General features: G+C 39.4%; 1 protein-coding gene across 1 annotated transcript in view; it reads left to right on the top strand.

Annotated features, from left to right (window-relative positions):
• The window catches only part of LOC117510338 (GDNF family receptor alpha-2-like), a 347,569-nt gene extending 330,749 nt beyond the window's left edge, over positions 1-16,820 (top strand). Inside the window, exon 8 of the mRNA XM_034170019.1 lies at positions 16,481-16,820. Coding sequence (XP_034025910.1) covers positions 16,481-16,627 — 147 coding nt within the window. The 3' untranslated portion in view covers positions 16,628-16,820. The remainder of the gene's footprint in view (positions 1-16,480) is intronic.
• The last annotated feature ends 4,104 nt before the right edge of the window (positions 16,821-20,924 follow it).

The raw sequence follows: 20,924 nt of genomic DNA on the forward strand, positions 1-20,924 counted from the left end.
AACCCTCGTGCACGTGTGAGTTTTTTCATGCCTGTCGGTTGCGTCATTCGCCTGTGAGTGGCTTTGAGGCTTTGAGTGAGGTGTGGTCCACCCCTCTCGTCTATTTTTTATTGCGAATAAATGTCTGAATGATTTGGAGCTTTGCTGCATCAATTTTTTTCCAGAAACTGTGAGAGACCTCCAGGTGGACACCGTTCGGAAAATTAATATGGCTTTCAAGGACGATTTTATGGGGATTACACAGATTAAGGAGTGATCCAGACGGTTTAAAGAAAGCCCACAACTGCTGAGAGCGCGCCGCACTCTGAGCGCCGATCGACAGGCTCAAACCCCGCTGAAACAACCAGATCATTTCCAACGTGAAGGCTCTGTTGATCCGGGACGTCGTCTGACTTTCACAAAAAGGCAGAAGATGTGGACATCAGCACTTTTTTCGGTACGTTCCACCGTTACAGGAGTTTTTTTCATGGAAAGAAAAGCGAAGGGACGCGTCACGGCTCCGTTCATTACGCGGGACAAAACCACCTCGGTGTTGGTCTCACAGGACGGCTTTCAGGTGGATTTCAGACGGATTCCGGTTGCTTTCCAGTCGTGTGAATATCCGATTGTGATTGTGCATGAGCTGGACATGCCAAACATGTCCCGTGAGGCTTCATCACGGCGTTGCTTTGCGCCGAGCGGCTGCACCGGAATATATATATATATATATATATATACTTGCAGTTGTTGTTTAATATGATATGTACATGGTGGTCACAGGCAGAATTTCAATTTTAACAGTGTGGTTGGAGGGGATGGGGGTGGTACTTTTTACCCTGACTGAAGGTCAAAAGCCATAAATTCTGAATGGCTTTATATCTACTTGTAATAAAATGCTATTAAAAATCATATATATGTTGTTGTCATTAAAAGACTAGTGATAATATTACAGTGGAAAAAGGAGCAAGGTAAATGACCACAATGGCAAGGCATACTTCAGATTTATATTTTAATACACATGCCCGTATATAGAGGGGGTTCAGGGGGTTCAACCGAACCCCCCCTGAGAATTCTGCTGATTTTTTTCTGCTGATTTTTTTCTGATCTGGATATCAACATTATGTATTTTCATTGATAATAAGCAACAAGCACTAACTGTTACACAGCTATTATCACAGACCCTCAATTTTCAATTTCCTCTGCCAGAGTAATCCCTTAAGTGATGAAAGGGGAAACTGCTAGATAAACGTTTCCCATGGGGGTTGAGAATTTTTGCTCCCTGGTCCCTATCCTCCTCTGATATCAAACAGATTAGTAGGCTTGTAAATACCCATGTAGATACACATTTACACTTGTCTGGTTTGTAAAAACATGTTTGTATGTATAAGCTGAGAAATAAAGGGAGCTTCTCCTTCCTGTTGCAAATACTGTAAAGGTGCAAATATTCACTTGGGATTTATTATGCGAATTTCGCGAGTTAAACAAGATACAAATTAAATTACCGCTATTTTAATACATAACGTACATATACGTACATATTCATAATGTAAACGCGAATATTAGTACCGCTAAATACGAGGTCCGTTAGAAAACTATCCGACCTTTTTATTTTTTGCAAAAACTATATGGATTTGAATCATGTGCACTTGCATCAGCCAAGCTTGAACCTTCGTGCGCATGCGTGAGTTTTTTCACGCCTGTCGGTTGCGTCATTCGTCATTGCGTCATTCGCAACCGACAGGCAGGTATAAAGTTTGCATTAATGTTATCTCGGTTCTTCCTGGGTGGTTCTTATGGCAACTGATCCAATCCCAAGCAAGGACTATTTTTATATAAAAATGTATTTCCTAAAATGATACATTTTGGGTTTCAAATGAAATTTATGTAGCTTTTTACCCCTCGAAATCCTCAAAAAGGTTCTGCTTCGGGGGGCTTCGCCCCCCTGAGTCCCCCACAAGGGCATTGCCCCTCGACCCCACTGGGGGCCCTGCGGCCCACTGGACCCCCAACTCAAGGATTTGAACCCCCCCTTTCACATTCCTATATACGGCCCTGATACATAAAGATTTTTTTTTATCCAGGCATGTATGGGTTCATTAGAGCTATTAATCAGCTTGAATACAATTTACAAGACTTCATTTATAAAAATCCATTGAGAATTATGATGACAGGAAAAAAAACACAGTAAATTCCCCAAACACAGTAAAATCCCCAAATTTCCACACTTTACATAAAACATTTTTTTTTCTACCCAGGCATGTATGGGTTTATTAGAAAGAGCAATTAAAGGGCTTTAAAACAAGCCTACGTTTATTAAAATCTGTTAACAAATAGCGACAACAGAGTGAGAAAAGCAGCACAGTTTGTCATCATTTCCCCATATTTCTGCATTTTACATAAAAGTTTTTTTTTCACCCACACATGCATAGGTTCATTGGAAAGAGCTTTCAAAGGGCTTTGAAACAAGCCTACATCTATTAAAATCCGTTAAGAAATAGTGACGCTAGTGCAAAAAAAGTGGTCAGTTTATTATCGATGATCTGCACATCTCCACCCTTAGTAATGACGCCTTCCTGTCCTGAGTGACGCTAATAGATTGAGGAGCGCATGTCCATTCCAGGTCTATATTTCCATGGCAAAAACATTAGCTTCGATAATTATCTGCTATCAGATTAGCTGAACTGTGCCCACCACTGCTTTTAAAATTGGGTAATCAGTGAGTAGTCAGCAAAGTTATTGTTATTTTTTCAAGAAGTAATCAGTAATTGGATTACTTTTTCAAACTAACTGTGGCAACACTGCTTAAATGCCATATCTCACCATATACCATATTTTAAATCATTTCTTCCAAGTCTTGAACATGTGTGGGCCCTGATATAGTAGCTGATAAAGGTAAAGTCTGACAGAGTGCATAAAAAAATACAGGACAGATTCACAACCGTATTTATCCATAATCATTATGTAACATTTGGAACAGATTTTTATCTGTGTGAAGATCACCCGCCTGCATCCAAATACAGTTTTACGGTTGGACTTTCACCAGGACCTTGATCCAGGTTGTTTTTTGTTTTCAGGGGGTGAAAAAAGCCTAAAATAAGCAGAAAGCATTATTAATGAATACATACAGAGAGAGATGCATCCCGCAAAGTTCTCCTCCCATGTTCGCACACAGCAGCCATGTAGAATCTCTCATGTTCCAGTTCCACATGTCTCGTGTGTAAATAAAGTCATTATCTCCTCCAAACCTCCCAATTGTATGTAACACATGACGGTCAGTAAAGATCCGATCGCCAATTGTCCACAGTCATTGATTTGGTAATGTAACACCTTTAAACGGCTGGGTGTTGGTCCAGTGATCACATCACAGCTCTCCCGTGAAGATTGTAACAGCAGTCAGTCTCTCAGTCTTCATGTCACACTTAGAAACACACAAATAAAATTCTTCTGTCTCCATGATTAATCTCCAGTCGGGCGCCCACATCACGGCTCCCAGCAGAGCATGGGAAAGACAGACATTTCATTTCCTTGACAGCGTCAAACAAACAAACAAACAAAACCCATTCCACACTTTTGGGAGAGACAACTAGTATACTGAGGCTCACTATGACATATGAGCACTTTCATTGACCTAACCTAGCCAAAAGAAAATGTCCAATTTATGAAATCTGATATTTTTTCCACACAACATAAAAGAGATAGCATCCTTTAGACCCAAATGTTTTTTGAAGCCCATTTCTCACTCTGTACCTGCTGCAGTCTTGTTCAGAGACACATGTACAGGACACTTCCACTTGAACACTGGACAACTCATAAAAATCATGACTTGCATTGCTGGACCTTATAAAAACAATCCTATGCACCATGTCAAAGTATTTGTTGTGAAAGTCCACAAAAAAACAGAATTTGAGCTGCAAAAAATTCCAGTTTCCCCATTTGTTTCAATGAAGTTAGCAAATGGGTCTTCGGGGGCAGTTCCAAAGACAATGGTACCGAAGTCAACATTTGTCACAGGCTGACATTTCTGAGCATTTATCAGCTGCAGATGAAATCAAGCTTAATTTCCCATGTTAATGACATAGTTTCTCAGGTCATACAGCACCAAAAATGAAACACAGTACATCAATATTTTCATAATTATTTATTCTTGACTTGCCATTGCCACCTTTTTTTTCTACCTAGTGTTGCCACCCACTTTCTTCATTATTGCTGCTGTGAACACATACCATTACCTCAATTTTTGATTCAAAAGTGCATTTTTTCCTGCTCTTCCTCTTGATTGCCATAATAAGTAGACATTTCAGGCTTCGTGTGTTTCATATGTTTGAATATTCATGACATGTTGTGCATTGACCAATTGCTGTTGAATGTGGGTTTGTAGACGATGTATCATTCTAAGTAGAGTGTAATTCATAAAGACAGTTTTGCATGTAGGTGTGCCTTTGAAGTTTTGTAAGTCACACACACTCACTCACTCACACATCTTCAACCGCTTATCCGGGATCACGTCGCGGAGGCAACAGCTCTAGCAGGGGACTCCAGACTTCCCTTTCCTGTGCCACATTGACCACCTCTGACTGGGGGATCCCGAGGTGTTCCCAGGCCAGTGTGGAGATATAATCTCTCCACCTAGTCCTGGGTCTTCCCGGGGTCTCCTCCCAGATGGACGTGCCTGGAATACCTCCATAGGGAGGCGCGCAGGGTGCATCCTTACCAGATGCCCAAACCACTTCAGCTGGCTCCTTTCAATGCGAAGAAGCAGCGGCTCCAGTCTGATCTCCCCATGGATGACCGAACTTCTCACCCTATCTCTAAAGGAGACACCAGCCACCCTCCTAAGGAAGCCTGTTTCGGCCGCTTGTACCCGCAATCTAGTTCTTTTGGTCATGGCCCAACCCCTCATGACCATAGGTGAGAGTAGGAACGAAGATTGACCAGTTGATCGAGACCAGTGACCAGTATTGACCAGTTGACCTTTTCATCACAACAGGACGGTGGAGCAAATGCAACACCGTCTCTGCTGCGCCGATTCTCCAGTCAATCTCACGTTCTGTTGTGCCCTCGCTCGTGAACAAGACCCCAAGGTATTTTTTTTTCTGACACCATTTTTGCCTTTTGTTCATACATGTACTTTTAGTATGAATCCTACATAATGTTTTATAAATCAGGTCCCTGTTTCCTCACCAGAAATCCTCTTGACACTTTTCACCTGCATCCATGATGTGACAGCATTGTGCCGCTTCTGCACTCTGGCTTAAAGGGAACACCAATTTGATTAATATTATGATGTGCCTACAGAACATCCTTGAATAATGTGAATCATTAATCCCAGCGCTCAGGTTTACATTCAGATTATGCACCCTCTAGGTGTCATAGATAGTGTGCTTTGACACATCCCAAATGGAGTTATGCCATGTGGATAGGCTCTATAGAACCTCAAGACAGTGTCCACAGTACCTGTGTGTAGGTTTCCTATGATGGCCAGTGACATATTGGGGATCTGATTAATTGACTACAAAATAATTCTGCCAATTTCATGTTTGCATTTAATGGGTTTTGGCAGAAGTAGGATGCAGCCATGTCCTAGTTAGTACCCCTTGACAGCATACAGCAGTCCAGCCATGAGGCAGACATCTTGAAAAGGAAAGCAGATTTGACTCATGGTTTTGATATATGAATCAAATTAATCTGGATAGAATAACTACACTAATATCAACTCTTAAAATGTACAAAGTAAAAATATAACACATATCTGTTAATTTTAAAATATACACTAATTCTGAAGATTAGAACATTAACACACAGATGCCCAAAGGGATTATGGGTACACTGAACCTCCGCTCATATTGATTGGTTGACTAATTCATTCTATGTAAAAACCAGCACAAGTGAATGTAACGTGTGTTGGTGTTTATAAATAAGTGTGTTTTGTAAAATGTCATTTTTTTCATTTGTAACAAAAAAAAAAAGGCATTCACAAAACGGAAAAGTCTGTTGAGCTGTGATTCAGGTCGACAACCGTGTGATATAACCGGCATCAAAATGCATAGAACACTGTCTTCTGCTGGCACCCAGGGACATTTCTGTGCAGACCATCTCAAGTTGGTAATTTGTAACAGGTCATGGCATGCATTTACAACATCCAGTTCAAATTTGGAGAAAATCTGAAAATTTTGTCCAAGTTACCATGTGCACAAGAATGTGTGGTTGAGGCAAGCACAGATGAACAGATGGAGCATAATCCTATGTCCCCATTCTGGCCTTACAGCTGGCGGGAAATCATAAATCAAAGAGACTTGTTTATTTCACTGCATCTCATGTTTTGTTGAAAGTGTAACACGAGTCATGATTTATTTAAGAAACTCACCCTTTCACCCCAAAACTATTGAGAGCCTGATGTTGTCATGTAGCACTGTAATGTTTGTATTTTCATTTTAATTGAGTGTGATTGATTGTGTACAGAAACAATGTAACTGAGGGTTATTCGATAGCCTGTGTGGGAAATGTCACCCTGTCGCACTGAGCAATGCTGTAAACATGCGCAGTGCATTTACCTTTTCAGCAGCACGTGAAATTGTCCACTTTGGGTGCAATGAAAGAGATCTGCTTTGAGCAAAAAACAAAAAAACAAATGGTAAATGGACTGCATTTATATAGCACTATTTCCATCTATCACAGAAGCTCAAAGCGCTTCAAGGCGCTGTCACACTTTGACGATTTAGCCAGCATATGCCAACCATATTAAAAAACACTGGCATAACTCCAATAAGTTTTTTATAAGTTAAGAGCAAGTTGGCACATGTTGAAACACGTTGAAGCTCGCTGATGTACGTCCTAATACACTGAGCTCCTCAAAACATTTTGGGCATGTTGAAAATTTTCAACGCATGCCAGCGTGTGACTCATACATTCCACACATGCTGGACATAAGTTGTAGGTAAGTTATGTGATTGTTGCCACCAGTGTTGCCACAGTTACTTTGAAAAAGTAATCCAATTACTGATTACTGATTACTCCTTGAAAAAGTAACTTAGTTACTTTACTGATTACTCAATTGGAAAAGTAACTAAGTTAGATTACTAGTTACTTTTTTAGTTACTTTCCCCAGCTGCCGACAACAACCCTCTGCCACCTCAACATGACAATGATACTTGTTTTGCCAAAACTCACTTTATAGTCACCCTTTCTTGGCTTCAATGAAAATAAATGTTGTGAAAGGGTAGGTACACGGACCCACAACAGGGGGCGTAAATGAACGGACAATGGAATAAGCCAAAATATAACAATTTAATGTTGTGAATGTGCACAACAGAACAACAGACAACACAATTTAGATTATCAGTCAATAATTCACGGTGACGTGTGGGCAGGCTCGAGGATAGAAGACGCCCGTCCAGAGAAGAGCCAGATCCCACACGTTTTCCACTGCCACCAGATCTGAAGCACCCCGGAGCCACCAAGCGCTTGGTCCCCAGGTGGACACTGCCTTCGGCTGTCAAATCGGGTACTGCTGGCAGGAAGAACAGACAGGTGATGGTGGGTGCGTGAACACCCAGCAAACAGTCAGAAAGGGTGGGTAACACCTCCACCTCTTAAGCACAGTCACGCAGGAACAATAACGTGCAGCGCCTGAATGACTACTTATCGGAGGAGCGAAGAGCGTCGTCTCCTCCCAGCTTCCAGCTGCGGACCAGTCAACAGGAACGCCTACAAAATGTTCAGAACGATTGTACGGCACAAAACTACGGCTTTACCTGATTGGTAGACGATTTCTCGGCAGTGAGGTGAAGATGCTGGCCGGCTTTTATGGAGATGTGGTTGTGGTGATGATGAGTGACAGCTGGTGCTGGTGATGAATGCCAGCTGCCACTCCTGGTTGCTCCGGCGCCCTCTCGTGCCTGAAGCCCGCACTTCAGGCAGGGCGCCCTCTGGTGGTGGGCCAGCAGTACCTCCTCTTCAGCGGCCCATACAACAAAATGCTTGTTTTATAAAAAGTAAAATAAAGACCTCTTTCTTGACCTCATATTTAACTGTTGACAGCACTGTAACAGTAAAACTTGCAATTTCTAACCTACATTGTTTATAAATGTAACTATTAAATTAATTCTAACATTTTTCTAACATTTAAATTCTCTCTAAACATTTTACTTGTCAAAATTAATATTATTTTAAGTACTATTAGTAGTTGTAGTAAAAAAAGACTTCAAAACTGGACCTTTAATCTAGGGGTGTTGTGGGGGGCACACCCTTGCCCCATGCCCCCATTCCATCTGGATTCGCCCCTGCTTTGGCGTTTGAGCACAAAGAATGGATAACATTTATTTATGCAGAAAACATGACCAGATTTACAGGTAAGAAAGTTTTATTGTGTTTTCACATCATGTGGTCCTCAGAAAGAGAGTTTAGTGCATTTGAGTGGAAAATAGTGTTAGTTGTTGACGCGTCGCGGAGGATCAGCTGTTTTTAGCAGCAGATACGGAGTGGCTCGGAGGAAAAAAAAGCATAAAAATGTCTTTGTAAAGTTCAGTGCAGGTGTGCTGTTGTCACCGCGCTTTAAGAGGTGAGGACGAGTCGTAGCTGGTGCAGAAAAACGCGGATGAAAAGCTCACAGCTCGCTTAAAGTGTGTAGTTCAGTCAAACCCCGACCCCCTGCCCACGGACCAAGTTTAATGCTGCTATTGACCCACAATGTAAAAATAACAGTAACACACAGTGACTTAGAGAAGTAACTTTAATCTGATTACTGATTTGGAAAGATTAACGCGTTAGATTACTCGTTACTAAAAAAAAGTGGTCAGATTAGAGTAAGCGGCATCACTGGTTGCCACACGTTTCTTGTAATTTACTAATAAGTCTAAATCCATCCATTAATGCTGGCCACTGATTGGCTGAATCCTCATGCGCATCAGGTGCCAATGTGTCCACCGTATTTCCAACGCTGTTCTTTTGTCTGGATGGTGAAATCTAAAGTGAATTAGAACGGCACCCTCCAAGGCTGAACGATCTTGAAATTTTACATTGAGAGAAATTGTAGCCCTGCTTCATACAAAGCAGTGACGTACTGTAAGTAATCTCACAGCCATTCTTTCACATATTATGATCATGTGTCATACATGTGACTGATTTTTATAGATGGCTCACCCTTTGAGCTGAATACCCTTTTGTGTTGGGCCCCAGCTGGAGGGGGTTGAGGTGGGGGTGGAGTGGAGTTTGTATCATTGATTCATTAATTGCAAGGAATTGCTTAAGATATTCATATTCGTGATGTGCGTTCCCATCGCGCACATCACGCGCTATGGGGAGAGCACCTTACCAGCCGAATCAGTGATCATAATAATCATGCTAATTAGTGCTGCACGATTAATTGCATCGCAATTGAGCCCGTGTGATTATCTTCTCTTACTAAGGCTGCGGTTTTAAAAATAAATAATTGTCATCCTAACGTTAAAATGCAATATGCCGGCCTTCAAATTCTTCACTTTATGCAAGTTTTGTGAAAAAAAAAAATCATGCACAAAAGAACGGGTTGTCTCATTTGAAATGTGAAGGACTGTGCTGCTCCTCTAGTGCAGGTGATAAGAGGATAGTTACAGAGGAATCCTTCAAACAGTGATGCAAGCACCACATATGGCACAAATATTCCTGAGACATTACTCTTTTGAAAAAAAAACAAAAAAAAAAAACAGAGTGTCCACTTGAATTTTCAATAGGCAGCCAGGTAGGGGTCAGTTAAAGGGGTCAAAGTTTAAAATTGCTCTAATCATATTGAATGGTATTCCATATTATTTGTCTGATCATAAAGATTTCAAAAAGGTATAGTTTGGACTATCTATGACTGAATTCCATGGAGTTATGAGGTAAAAAAAATAGCAAAAATGGTGAAAAAGGTCAATTTCAGTTTGTATCGGGGTCAAAAGTTAAAGTTGCTCCAATTTTGGTAAAAAGTGATGCAAATTATTGGTTGAGCAAACAGAGTGTAAATACTGTGCGTCATGCTTAGTTATCATATTACAGTGTAACATATGTTTTATGGCATTAAATCCAATGGATGCTGACCTTGTTTGACCTTTACTGTGAACACCAAACATTCAACACGTTCAAAACTATTCCATTTATTAATCCTATTAGCTAAACCAATAATCTGGATCAGTCTTTACCAAAATTGGAGTAACTTTAACTTTTGACCCTTATACAACTGAAATTGACCTTTCTCACCATTTTTGCTATTTTTTACCCCAATAACTCCATAGAATTCAGTCATAGATGGTCCAAAATATACCTTTTTGGAATCTTTATGATCAGACAAATAATGAGGTATAGTTTTCAATATGATTAGTGCATTTTTAAAATTGTACCCCTGTGTAATTCTTCAATTGTCCCCTACCTGTCTGCCTCTTGAAAATTCAAGTGGACACTCTGCCTTTCCAAAAGAGTAATGTCTAAGGTTTATTTGTTCCAAATTTGGTGCTTGCATCACCATTTGAAGGATTTTTTTCAATTATCCGCTGCACTACTCCTTTCTATCAGCTGCACACACGTATGTGTGCATAAAATCATAGTCATACTTAGAGAAGCTGATTAAAATGTCAAAATAGGTCAAAGGTGCTGAGAGAGGGCAACAATGCCACAGTTGTATATCGAAATATCAGGCGTAGAGAAAATGTTAAGTTGGCTTTTAAACAGTCAAGTTCACAAACAGTGAAATACCTCAACTCATTTCCATAAAAAATTCTTATACAACCCCTGGCAAAAATTATGGAATCACCGGCCTCAGAGGATGTTCATTCAGTTGTTTAATTTTGTAGAAAAAAAGCAGATCACAGACATGACACAAAACTAAAGTCATTTCAAATGGCAACTTTCTGGCTTTAAGAAACACTATAAGAAATCAAGAAAAAAAGATTGTGGCAGTCAGTAACAGTTACTTTTTTAGACCAAGCAGAGGACAAAAATATGGAATCACTCAATTCTGAGGAAAAAATTATGGAATCACCCTGTAAATTTTCTTCCCCCAAATTAACACCTGCATCAAATCAGATCTGCTCATTGACATTGACCCTGTGCGATGACATTGACCCTATGTGTCTTTTTGCAAGGAATGTTTTTGCAGTTTTTGCTCTATGGCAAGATGCATTATCATCTTGAAAAATGATTTCATCATCCCCAAACATCCTTTCAATTGTCCAAAATATCAACATGAACTTGTGCATTTATTGATGATGTAATGACAGCCATCTCCCCAGTGCCTTTACCTGACATGCAGCCCCATATCATCAATGACTGTGGAAATTTACATGTTCTCTTCAGGCAGTCATCTTTATAAATCTCATTGGAACGGCACCAAACAAAAGTTCCAGCATCATCACTTTGCCCAATGCAGTTTCGAGATTCATCACTGAATATGACTTTCATCCAGTCATCCACAGTCCACAATTGCTTTTCCTTAGCCCATTGTAACCTTGTTTTTTTCTGTTTAGGTGTTAATGATGGCTTTCGTTTAGCTTTTCTGTATGTAAATCCCATTTCCTTTAGGCGGTTTCTTACAGTTTGGTCTGTCTTGACGCTTTGATGTCTTCCTTGGTCTACCAGTATGTTTGCCTTTAACAACCTTCCCATGTTGTTTGTATTTGGTCCAGAGTTTAGACACAGCTGACTGTGAACAACCAACATCTTTTGCAACATTGCGTGATGATTTACTCTCTTTTAAGAGTTTGATAATCCTCTCCTTTGTTTCAATTGACATCTCTCGTGTTGGAGCCATGATTCATGTCAGTCCACTTGGTGCAACAGCTCTCCAAGGTGTGTTCACTCCTTTTTAGATGCAGACTAACGAGCAGATCTGATATGATGCAGGTGTTAGTTTTGGGGATGAAAATTTACAGGGTGATTCCATAATTTTTTTCCTCAGAATTGAGTGATTCCATATTTTTTTCTTCTGCTTGGTCTAAAAAAGTAACCGTTACTGACTGCCACAATCTTTTTTTCTTGATTTCTTATAGTGTTTCTTAAAGCCAGAAAGTTGCCATTTGAAATGACTTTAGTTTTGTGTCATGTCTGTGATCTGCTTTTTTTCTACAAAATTAAACAACTGAATGAACATCCTCTGAGGCCGGTGATTCCATAATTTTTGCCAGGGGTTGTATAATAGCATTGCACTGGAAGTTTGACCTTGGTCTTAGACCTTGATCATTGACTGAGCTGCACCATAATTATATCGCTTCTTCCCATAGTGAAGCAGATAAGTATGATTTCTGGCCAGAATTGTTCACTTGGTGATGCAAGCATCAAATTTGACATAAATATTCTTCATAAATCAGTGTTTGAGAAAAAAGTGCTGGCCACTTGAAAATCCAATATGTCGGCCAGGTAGGGGTCAGTGAATAATTAAACAGGGGTCAAAATCTATAAATGATCCAATTATATTGAAAAGTATAACACATTATTTGTCTGATCATAAATATTCCAAAAAGGTATAGTTTGGACTATCTATGTCTGACTGTTATGGAGTTATGGGGTAAAAACAGCAAGAATGGTGACAAAGGTCAGTTTCACTTTGTATAGGGGTCAAAAGATAAAGTTGCATCAATTTTTGTAAAATGTGATGCAAATTATTGGTTGAGTTAATAGGGTTTTAAAAAGGAATAGTTTGCACCATGTGTCATGCTCAGTTGTCACGTTAAGGGGTAACATATGTCACACGCCATAGAATCCAGTGGATGTCGACATTGTTTGACATTTACTTTGCAAACCAAGCATTCAACACAGTCAAAACTAGTCCATTTATTAATCCTATTAGTTCAACCAATAATTTGCACCACGTTTTACCAAAATTGGGGCAACTTTAACTTTTGACTCCTGTACAAACTGAAATTGACCTTTGTCACCATTTTTGCTGTTTTTACCCCATAACTCCAGAACATTCAGTCATAGATCATCCAAACTATATGTTTTTGCAATCTTTGTGACCAGACACATAATGTACTATAGCTTTCAATATGATTGGAGCATTTTTAGATTTTGACCCCTGTGCAATTCTTCATTGACCCCTACCTGGCCGCCATATTGGATTTTCAAGTGGCCAGCACTTTTTCCTCAAACACTGATTTATGAAGAACATTCATGTCAAATCTGATGCTTGCATCACCAAGTGAAGGATTGTTTCAGTTATCTGCTGCGCTACCATCCATACACCCAATATACCTGCCAGGTTTGATCAAAATCGCATTTGGTGCAATCACAGTAATTTCGAGACTAAGGTGATGACAAAAGCGAAAACCCCTTTGGTGGAGGTCATTTTATTCTCCTCATTTTCCAGAATTATTAAATCATAGATAATCCTTGTGAAAACTGTGTGCACACGTCGCACAAGTATTCATCTTTGTTCCAGTTTTACTTTGACAGAGAAAGAATTATTAATACTCCTGCAGTCCTGGAGCCTATGACACACTGACACTGCTTGTATTCTGCTGCGGTGTGTGTGTCTGTGTGTGTGTCTGTCTTTGTATCTTTGCGTTTGTGTGGATATTGGCTGCAGCCGGAGATCTGGCCTCGTGTCAACAGGCTGCCGCCACACATCACTGCCCTCGCTAATTAATTGGCTTTTAGTCACGGATGTGTTTGGTACATTGTCAAGCTACGCAGTGCTTTTTTTTTTTTTCTTTTGGCAACTATCATTTAACCATGTGACTGTCGGGTGACTGTAGAAGCACACGGTCAAGCACCGTGTTAACTGCAGCTATTTTGGATACTGGTATTTTCTGCTACTCTCTAGGAAGGAAAAGCTGCCTGTCTCGTTAATGTAATTCAAGGCCGTTTCCTCGTTTCATTTACGTTTGTGTGCTGCCTTTTTGTGTTGGAAAATGCTGTGTGACTACATAAGATGTTACTAAAGTTTTGTTTGTTTGTTTGGGTTTTGTTTTCCCTGATGTACAGCAGAATGAACCAAACTGTAATTTTGCCAAAGGTTGCGTTTGTGTAGATGAGGTGAGGGGGCTGCTGGAGGAAGTGTTTCATGTTCCTTATGATAGTCCTCTGTAATGCTTTGCTGCACTGAAAATGGTGCGTCTGCAAATTGAGCGAGACTATTTTAACTCGGAGGCACATGGTTATGCTTTTGCATTGCAAGAATCCAAGAAAATTGAAAAAGTATTCAAAATGCTAACAGTTATATGGAAAGGCAAATAATAAGGCCATTGTCGTGTAAACTGGAGGCCACAGAGTTTGATAATCTGGACGGGTGTGAGAACACACTCATCCAGTATTCCAGCATTCTCTCTCACAATTTGCACACTGGATAAATACCAGAGAATGTGTACAAATACCATAGAATGCATACACATATACAGGCCAAACCCTCCATGACGTCAATCATACGTTTTCCGAATGACAAATTGGGGGTTCCAAATGTCTGACACTGCCTAAATCCAAACCAACTCAGAAATGGTAAAGAGGCAAATCGTGGACAAAGCTGGTGTGGTGTGGGCAGGACTAAACCCCCGTTCCATCTTAGAGTTAAAAAACATGTTAACAGGCTAATATTTCATTAACTTTATTTGTGGACTGGGCGATGGATTTCATAAGGGTCACTTTGGTGTGGTAACCACCATATAGCCTCAGTAACCATGAAGTAACAGTACTGAAGTCTTGTTACATGCTAATTGATGCTAACAGTGCTAATATGCAATTTAAATAATACTAAAATTCCATTCAATGGAAAAAACTTGAGCGCAGACTTCTTTGATGGTCAGTATATATAGTTAACCACAGAGCAAGACCCAGCAAACGCAGATATTTGTAATAAAATGCTCATAACATGCGAACACAGTCAAGTCCATAACAGCTAGCAGCTACTGTTAGCAGCAGCTTCTACTCCAGAGTGTTTTTTTTAAAACCAAACCGTTTATTTCTGCTGCAGTGTTTGAGGTTTTAACCCCTTCAAAGTACTTGCACATGGTATAATACCCATGTGTTGCATATCAACATTCAGAACAATCTCAGCTTTCTGAATGTGAGACATATATTTGTCGAGAACACTGTTTAAAGATGTAATTTGTCTCTAAATCTAAAAATCAGAAATGTGTTTTAACAAATTCTTCAAATATGTAGTGAAAATGCTCCTTTATTCGTGTGGAGGAACTGTTTTGGTGTTAGAAATGGTTTACCAAAGCCTTTGAGTCACAAAAGTAGTGAAGTATATGAAAAAAATTGTGTATAATAAATGTCCAAAATGAAAATATGCAATTTTGCACATTGACTGAACTTGCTGTCAGTCACTGCATATTTACAAATTTGAGTGATATAGATAAAATGATACTAAATGAAGACTGCATACAACATTTCAAGCTTGAACTAATCATGCATTCATTCAATCACTCACACTGCTTTGATTTTTTTTTTTTTTTGGAGCTGCCAGTGACCAAAAGACACCCATTCATATCCATCACTGATGTTCACTTTTATATCATGAATAATGCGGGGGGTGCATTATGATAATTTTTAAATGGTAAGAGTAATGTACACACACACACACACACACACACACACACACACACACACACACACACACACACACACACACACACACACACAATGTCATTTTTGTCAAACACAGAGACAAACAAATAAAAACAAAATAAAAACAGCATGTCACCAGGCAGCAAACATCTGAAGCAAATGATCACATTACACATTTGGAACATGAGGAAAAGTTCATCATGATGTGGTGGTGTGTCATAAGGGCTCAAAGGGTTAACATATGGGGTCTATGGGGATTTTAACATGTGAGTCTATGGGGAGCGACTAGCTTTTGGAACCAGCCCCAAGTGGCCTTTCAAAGAACTTGCAAGATTAGGGACTTCTGGATTCACTTCATTTTTCAGCACTGGAAGTTTGGGCTTGACATAAATGCACTTTCTCTGTTTGATTGACATTTTGCACCACACACAAGGGTTTGTGAAGTTTTGTTGTGTGGCATGTACTTGTACTCTAATTTCAGCTTTACGGCAGGCTGAAAGAAATCCACCGAGGCTGCCGGCTTCGGCGGGGTGCATTGGGCTTCACGGCATATATTTTTTTTTGTAAATAAAGTCTTTAATGATAGCTTTTATAACTGTTTAGAGACTTGCTGGCACAACCTGAAAGAGTGTGAGAAAAAAGAAAGAGTCCTCGCACGATGATTTCCTTTGTTGCCAACTTGTTTAAGGATCGAAGAGCACACGAAGCAGCGGAGGCTTTAAATATACTCCACATATCAAAACATTTGGCGGATCCAACGGTTAATGTTGGTGCCAAAGTGGGTCGAGCACGGACACATGTAATTCCTCTCTGTCTGACTCCTGCTTTCTTTTCTTACTGACCGTGCCCTCCCTCCTCTCTCTCTCTCTCTCTCTCTCTCTCTCTCTCCTTTGTCAAATGCCAGAACAAGAAAGCGCACACTAGTGTCTGAGTGAAGCGTAACCTTTCCACCTCTTTCTCTCTCTCTCTCTCTCTGTGTGTGTCTGCACAGCCTCTCGTGGAACCCAGCAGCGGTTACGGTGGCCTGAGCCCACCCCAGGTCCAGCCAGAGGATCAGTCTGCCTGTCTGTGTGCCAGCATCTGGGCTCTGTTTCCCACCCTTGCTTTGGCTCTCATCCTGGCCCAGCATGCCTTATAGGAACGCCAGGAGGAGACACACACACACACACACATACACATTAACACACAATAAATAAATAAATAAATAAAAAAGAGGTCATCCACCCACAAGTTGATCCCAAAAGCAGAAGGTGTTATTTTTGAGACTGATATCAAGGAGACTTGAATCTCTATGGGGAATTGTCAAAAATGGCACTCACGAAAAGCTAAAAACGGGCGGCGGGTAAAGGGGGGTATTTAAAATTTTAAAACTGTGAATATGTTCTTCATTTCATGTATTGCTATGGTGGACCACAACTGTGATGAAGCACATGGCTTTAAAAGCACCATTGGTATGAGAGGCTGCGACGGGCTGGGGGGGGTGGACAGTTCAATATCAGACCCGACAACAAACCCGGAGGACTCGAGCTGATCATGTCAAAGACTGCTGCACTTTTATCACCAAAGGATGATGAGCGCAAATGAACAAAATAATATAAAGGAAGACACCAGTGATGGAAAAGAAATGGTGGTAGACAGACGGAATGAGCGACACATGAGTAGGGTAGAGTGAAAGGCACAAGAAAGACATTTCTGCTATCAGTTACTTTTTTTTTGTTGTTGTTCTTTGTCTTGAATTTGTTCTTGACTTTAGTAGCTTCTCTCAGATGAGCAAACTGCAAATTTTGGGGTGTGGGAATGGGGACGATTGCATTCTGTCTCTTCATAGCTAGTGTAAACTCTAACCTGTAAAGCCTACTCAGTGTTCTAAGTGTTGGTATAGTATCCGTGAACATAATCAATCTACCGTACCGCGCTTTTATTTGGGTGCTACAGTATAGTTTTTCAGCAAACAACAAAAGAACTAAAGATGGCGATGTTAACAGTCAATGGTTGTGATTTGACATTGTTGTTGATGACTGTGGATGTGTGCCATACGTCCACTTGCTCTTGTGTATATTTCTGTCTCTGTGTATATAAACAAGTTTTCTTTCATTCGACCTTATATCTGCAGTACATTGACTTATGACGACTGTATGAAAAAGATTTGGTTCTAATGGAAGGCCTTCATATCTACATTCATATAAAGTTTTGATCACAAAGAATGTATACAGGGATGGAATTAAATGAGCTCTAACTGCTTTGAAAGCTATAACTGGTGTGCATCATGCTGCATCTACTGATTGTGCAATGACAGCAATCTCAGAATGTGTGTGCGTGATTACCACATTTTCTGGAGTGAAAGTCTTTTTTTTTTTTTTTTTTTACTTTTTTGGCTGGCCCTGCAACTTATATTTCAAAGCTACTTACATATCAAAAAAAAATGCTGCATTACCATCTACAGCCATAAAATGGCACCATCTACATACATGACAAGGTACTCCTGTGTACTGATCTGAATGAAGCGTTGTCTGATCCACGTTCCAGAGCATAAAGTGGCAGTAATGCACCATTAAGTTAGATGACAACCAGCATAAAACAAGAAGAGCTGAATGATGAGTATGTGTTTGGGTTTAGAGATCAAATGAAATATATAAATCGTGAAAGACCACACTCTTGAATAAAAACAGGGAATAACCTTGATACTCGGCACTCCACTTGTTTGCACTTTGTGAGACAGCTGTAGGACAACAAGGACAATGGCTAGGCAAAGGTAAGACTAAGTGTATTGTTTTGAAAATGTCTAATCAATTAAAATGCTTATTTATATTTGGTGACATAAACATGCACATAATTACTTTTATGTTTTTGTCTAGTCAATGGCAACAAGAACCAGTTTACTTCTGAGGTCCGTGCGTCTTGCACATTAACATTAATATGCATATGTCACGGACATGAACGAGCGAAGCTCTTCAGCATCTCAGCATCTTTTTCAGTAAAATGCTTCAGTGGAGCATTAGCATGGCTAAAACCTTTCAACTTCTGGGAGGCCCCACCTTTTTAAGCATTTTCATTTTTTTTTTGCGTTTAAGCTTTTGGGCATATTTTTTTAGCCTTTCAGCTGACCCCCCTAATTACAGCCCTCTTAACCCTCTGCCACTTTAAGCATTTTTTTAATGTAGATGTAAATTAATATTCAAAGTTTTCAGCTAGTTGACAGTAGGGCTGTACGATATGGCCAAATTATCAAATCTCAATATTGTTATATCGGTATGATATGACTATGATTTGACAGAAAGTGCAGCGACAGTGAAAATTAAACATTCTTAAACAAAACAGTAATAATACCACACTCATTTTGCACTCATCATAAGGTTAGGATACTGTGCCCTCCAAAAGTATTGGAAAATGGTATTTCACACATTTTAATTTGTTTATGCCATTTCAAATACAATAAATACATATATATATATATATATATATATATATATATATATATATATATATATAAAGAATAAAAAATTCTAAAATGATCTTCCTCAAACTCAAACTGAAAGCAAATCTCTAAAACTTGATAAAACCTGCAAATAATAATCAGTTTTATTGTGAGTTTTCTTTAGACAAGTCAGGGGATGGAAACATGAACATTTCCAAGTCACTGAATATGTCTTGGACTTTATTTATATCAATTATGAAGAAATACAAAAGCTTCTTTCACCAAAACATCAAATCTAGGCTTTCATCTCAAATGTACTTTCTGTGAAATTGTAGCTGAACTTTCAGGTCTTCTTTTTAAGAAAATCCTCCTCTACATCACTTCATCTGGAAGCTGGATTTCATATTTTTAATTAATTTAGATCAAGTTGTAGAGATTTGCTTTCAGTTTGAGTTAAGGAAGATAATTTTAGAAAAAAATGTATTTGAAATGGAATAAACAAATTAAAATGCGTGAAATACCAAGTGTTCCAATACTTTTGAGGGCAATTGAGAAACACTGAGGAGCAGCATCTTACATCTCATATATAGTGCAACAGATAATAGAATATTTAGAGTGGAATCCTGCAAATGGTGATACAAACATCAAATTTGGCACAAATACTCCACAGACATGAACTCTAAAAAAAAAACTGATTGGGCAGGGCACTTGAATTTTCAATAGGCAGTCAGATAGGGGTCAATTGAAGATTTACACAGGGGTCAAAGTTAAAAGGTGCTCCAATCATATAGAAAACTACAGCACATTATTTGCCTGATCATAAAGATTCAAAATTAGACAATCTGTGACTGAATGTTATGGAGTTATGGGGTAAAAGCATCAAGAATGGTGACAAAGGTCAGTTTCAGTTTGTACAGGGGTCAAAAGTTAAAGATGCTCCAATCTTGGTGATGGACATTGACCTCGTTTGACCTTTACTTTGGAGACCAAACATTCAGCGCTATCAAAATTATTCCATTTATTAATCCTATTAACCAATAATTTATATCACTTTTTACCAAATTTTAGGACTCTGAAGCAGGACTCTGAGGAAAATGTGACTCTCACGTCGAAACGTTAGTCCCACTGTATATTTTTGTTTTCAGCACCTTATTAAACTTTCCGGCACTTATTTCTGTGTTGCACCAGTTATTTTTCTCTTTTGAAATTGACCTTTGTCACCATTCTTGCTGTTTTTACCCCATAACTCTATAACATTCAGTCATAGATAGCCCAAACTATACCTTTTTGTAATCTTTATGATCAGACAAGTAATGTGGTGTAGTTTTCAATTTGATTGGAGCATTTTTAAATTTCTACCCCTATGTAAATCTTCAATTGGCCCCTACCTGGCTGCCTATTGAAAATTCACGTGGCCAATCGGTTTTTCAAAAAGTGTAATGTCTAAGGTGTATTTGTGCTGAATTTAATACAAGTATCATCATTTGAAGGACTGTTTCAGTTATCTGCTGCAATAATAAGCCAGCAGAGCATGAAGCAGCTGCTGTCTGTTAGCTTGAATTGAATTTTTGAATTGAATTTATTAGACACCCATGCAACAAATTTCACTCATATACAACTTAAACGTGTATATAAGAGCCCCCAAATTAAAGGAGAAATGCTGCTTTTAACAACCTGGACCTCATTTCTGGCATAAAATACAGTTGTTTACTCACCAATATAAGTATGGTGTCATTATTAGTCCATGGTCCAAACGACATGTTCAGTTCAAACCTGAGGCAAACATTTTTCTTCTTCTACTAAGGTGGATTAGAACTTTTTATGGTACACAGCACCAACTACTGGACAGGAGAAACTGCGCAGTCAATATGACTCACTAATTTCAAAATGCAGCTCTTTTCAACCAGATGTGCAGTGCTGTGACATGTTAATCATCTGTGTCCAATCAGATTTCAGGGGAGTCCGGTGCAACCCTGGCCTCCACTCTAGCCAGGAAGTGTTCAACATTTGACATTTCCTG

This window comes from Thalassophryne amazonica, chromosome 5 (assembly GCF_902500255.1).
Source record: "Thalassophryne amazonica chromosome 5, fThaAma1.1, whole genome shotgun sequence".
NCBI classification, from domain to species: Eukaryota; Metazoa; Chordata; class Actinopteri; order Batrachoidiformes; family Batrachoididae; genus Thalassophryne; species Thalassophryne amazonica.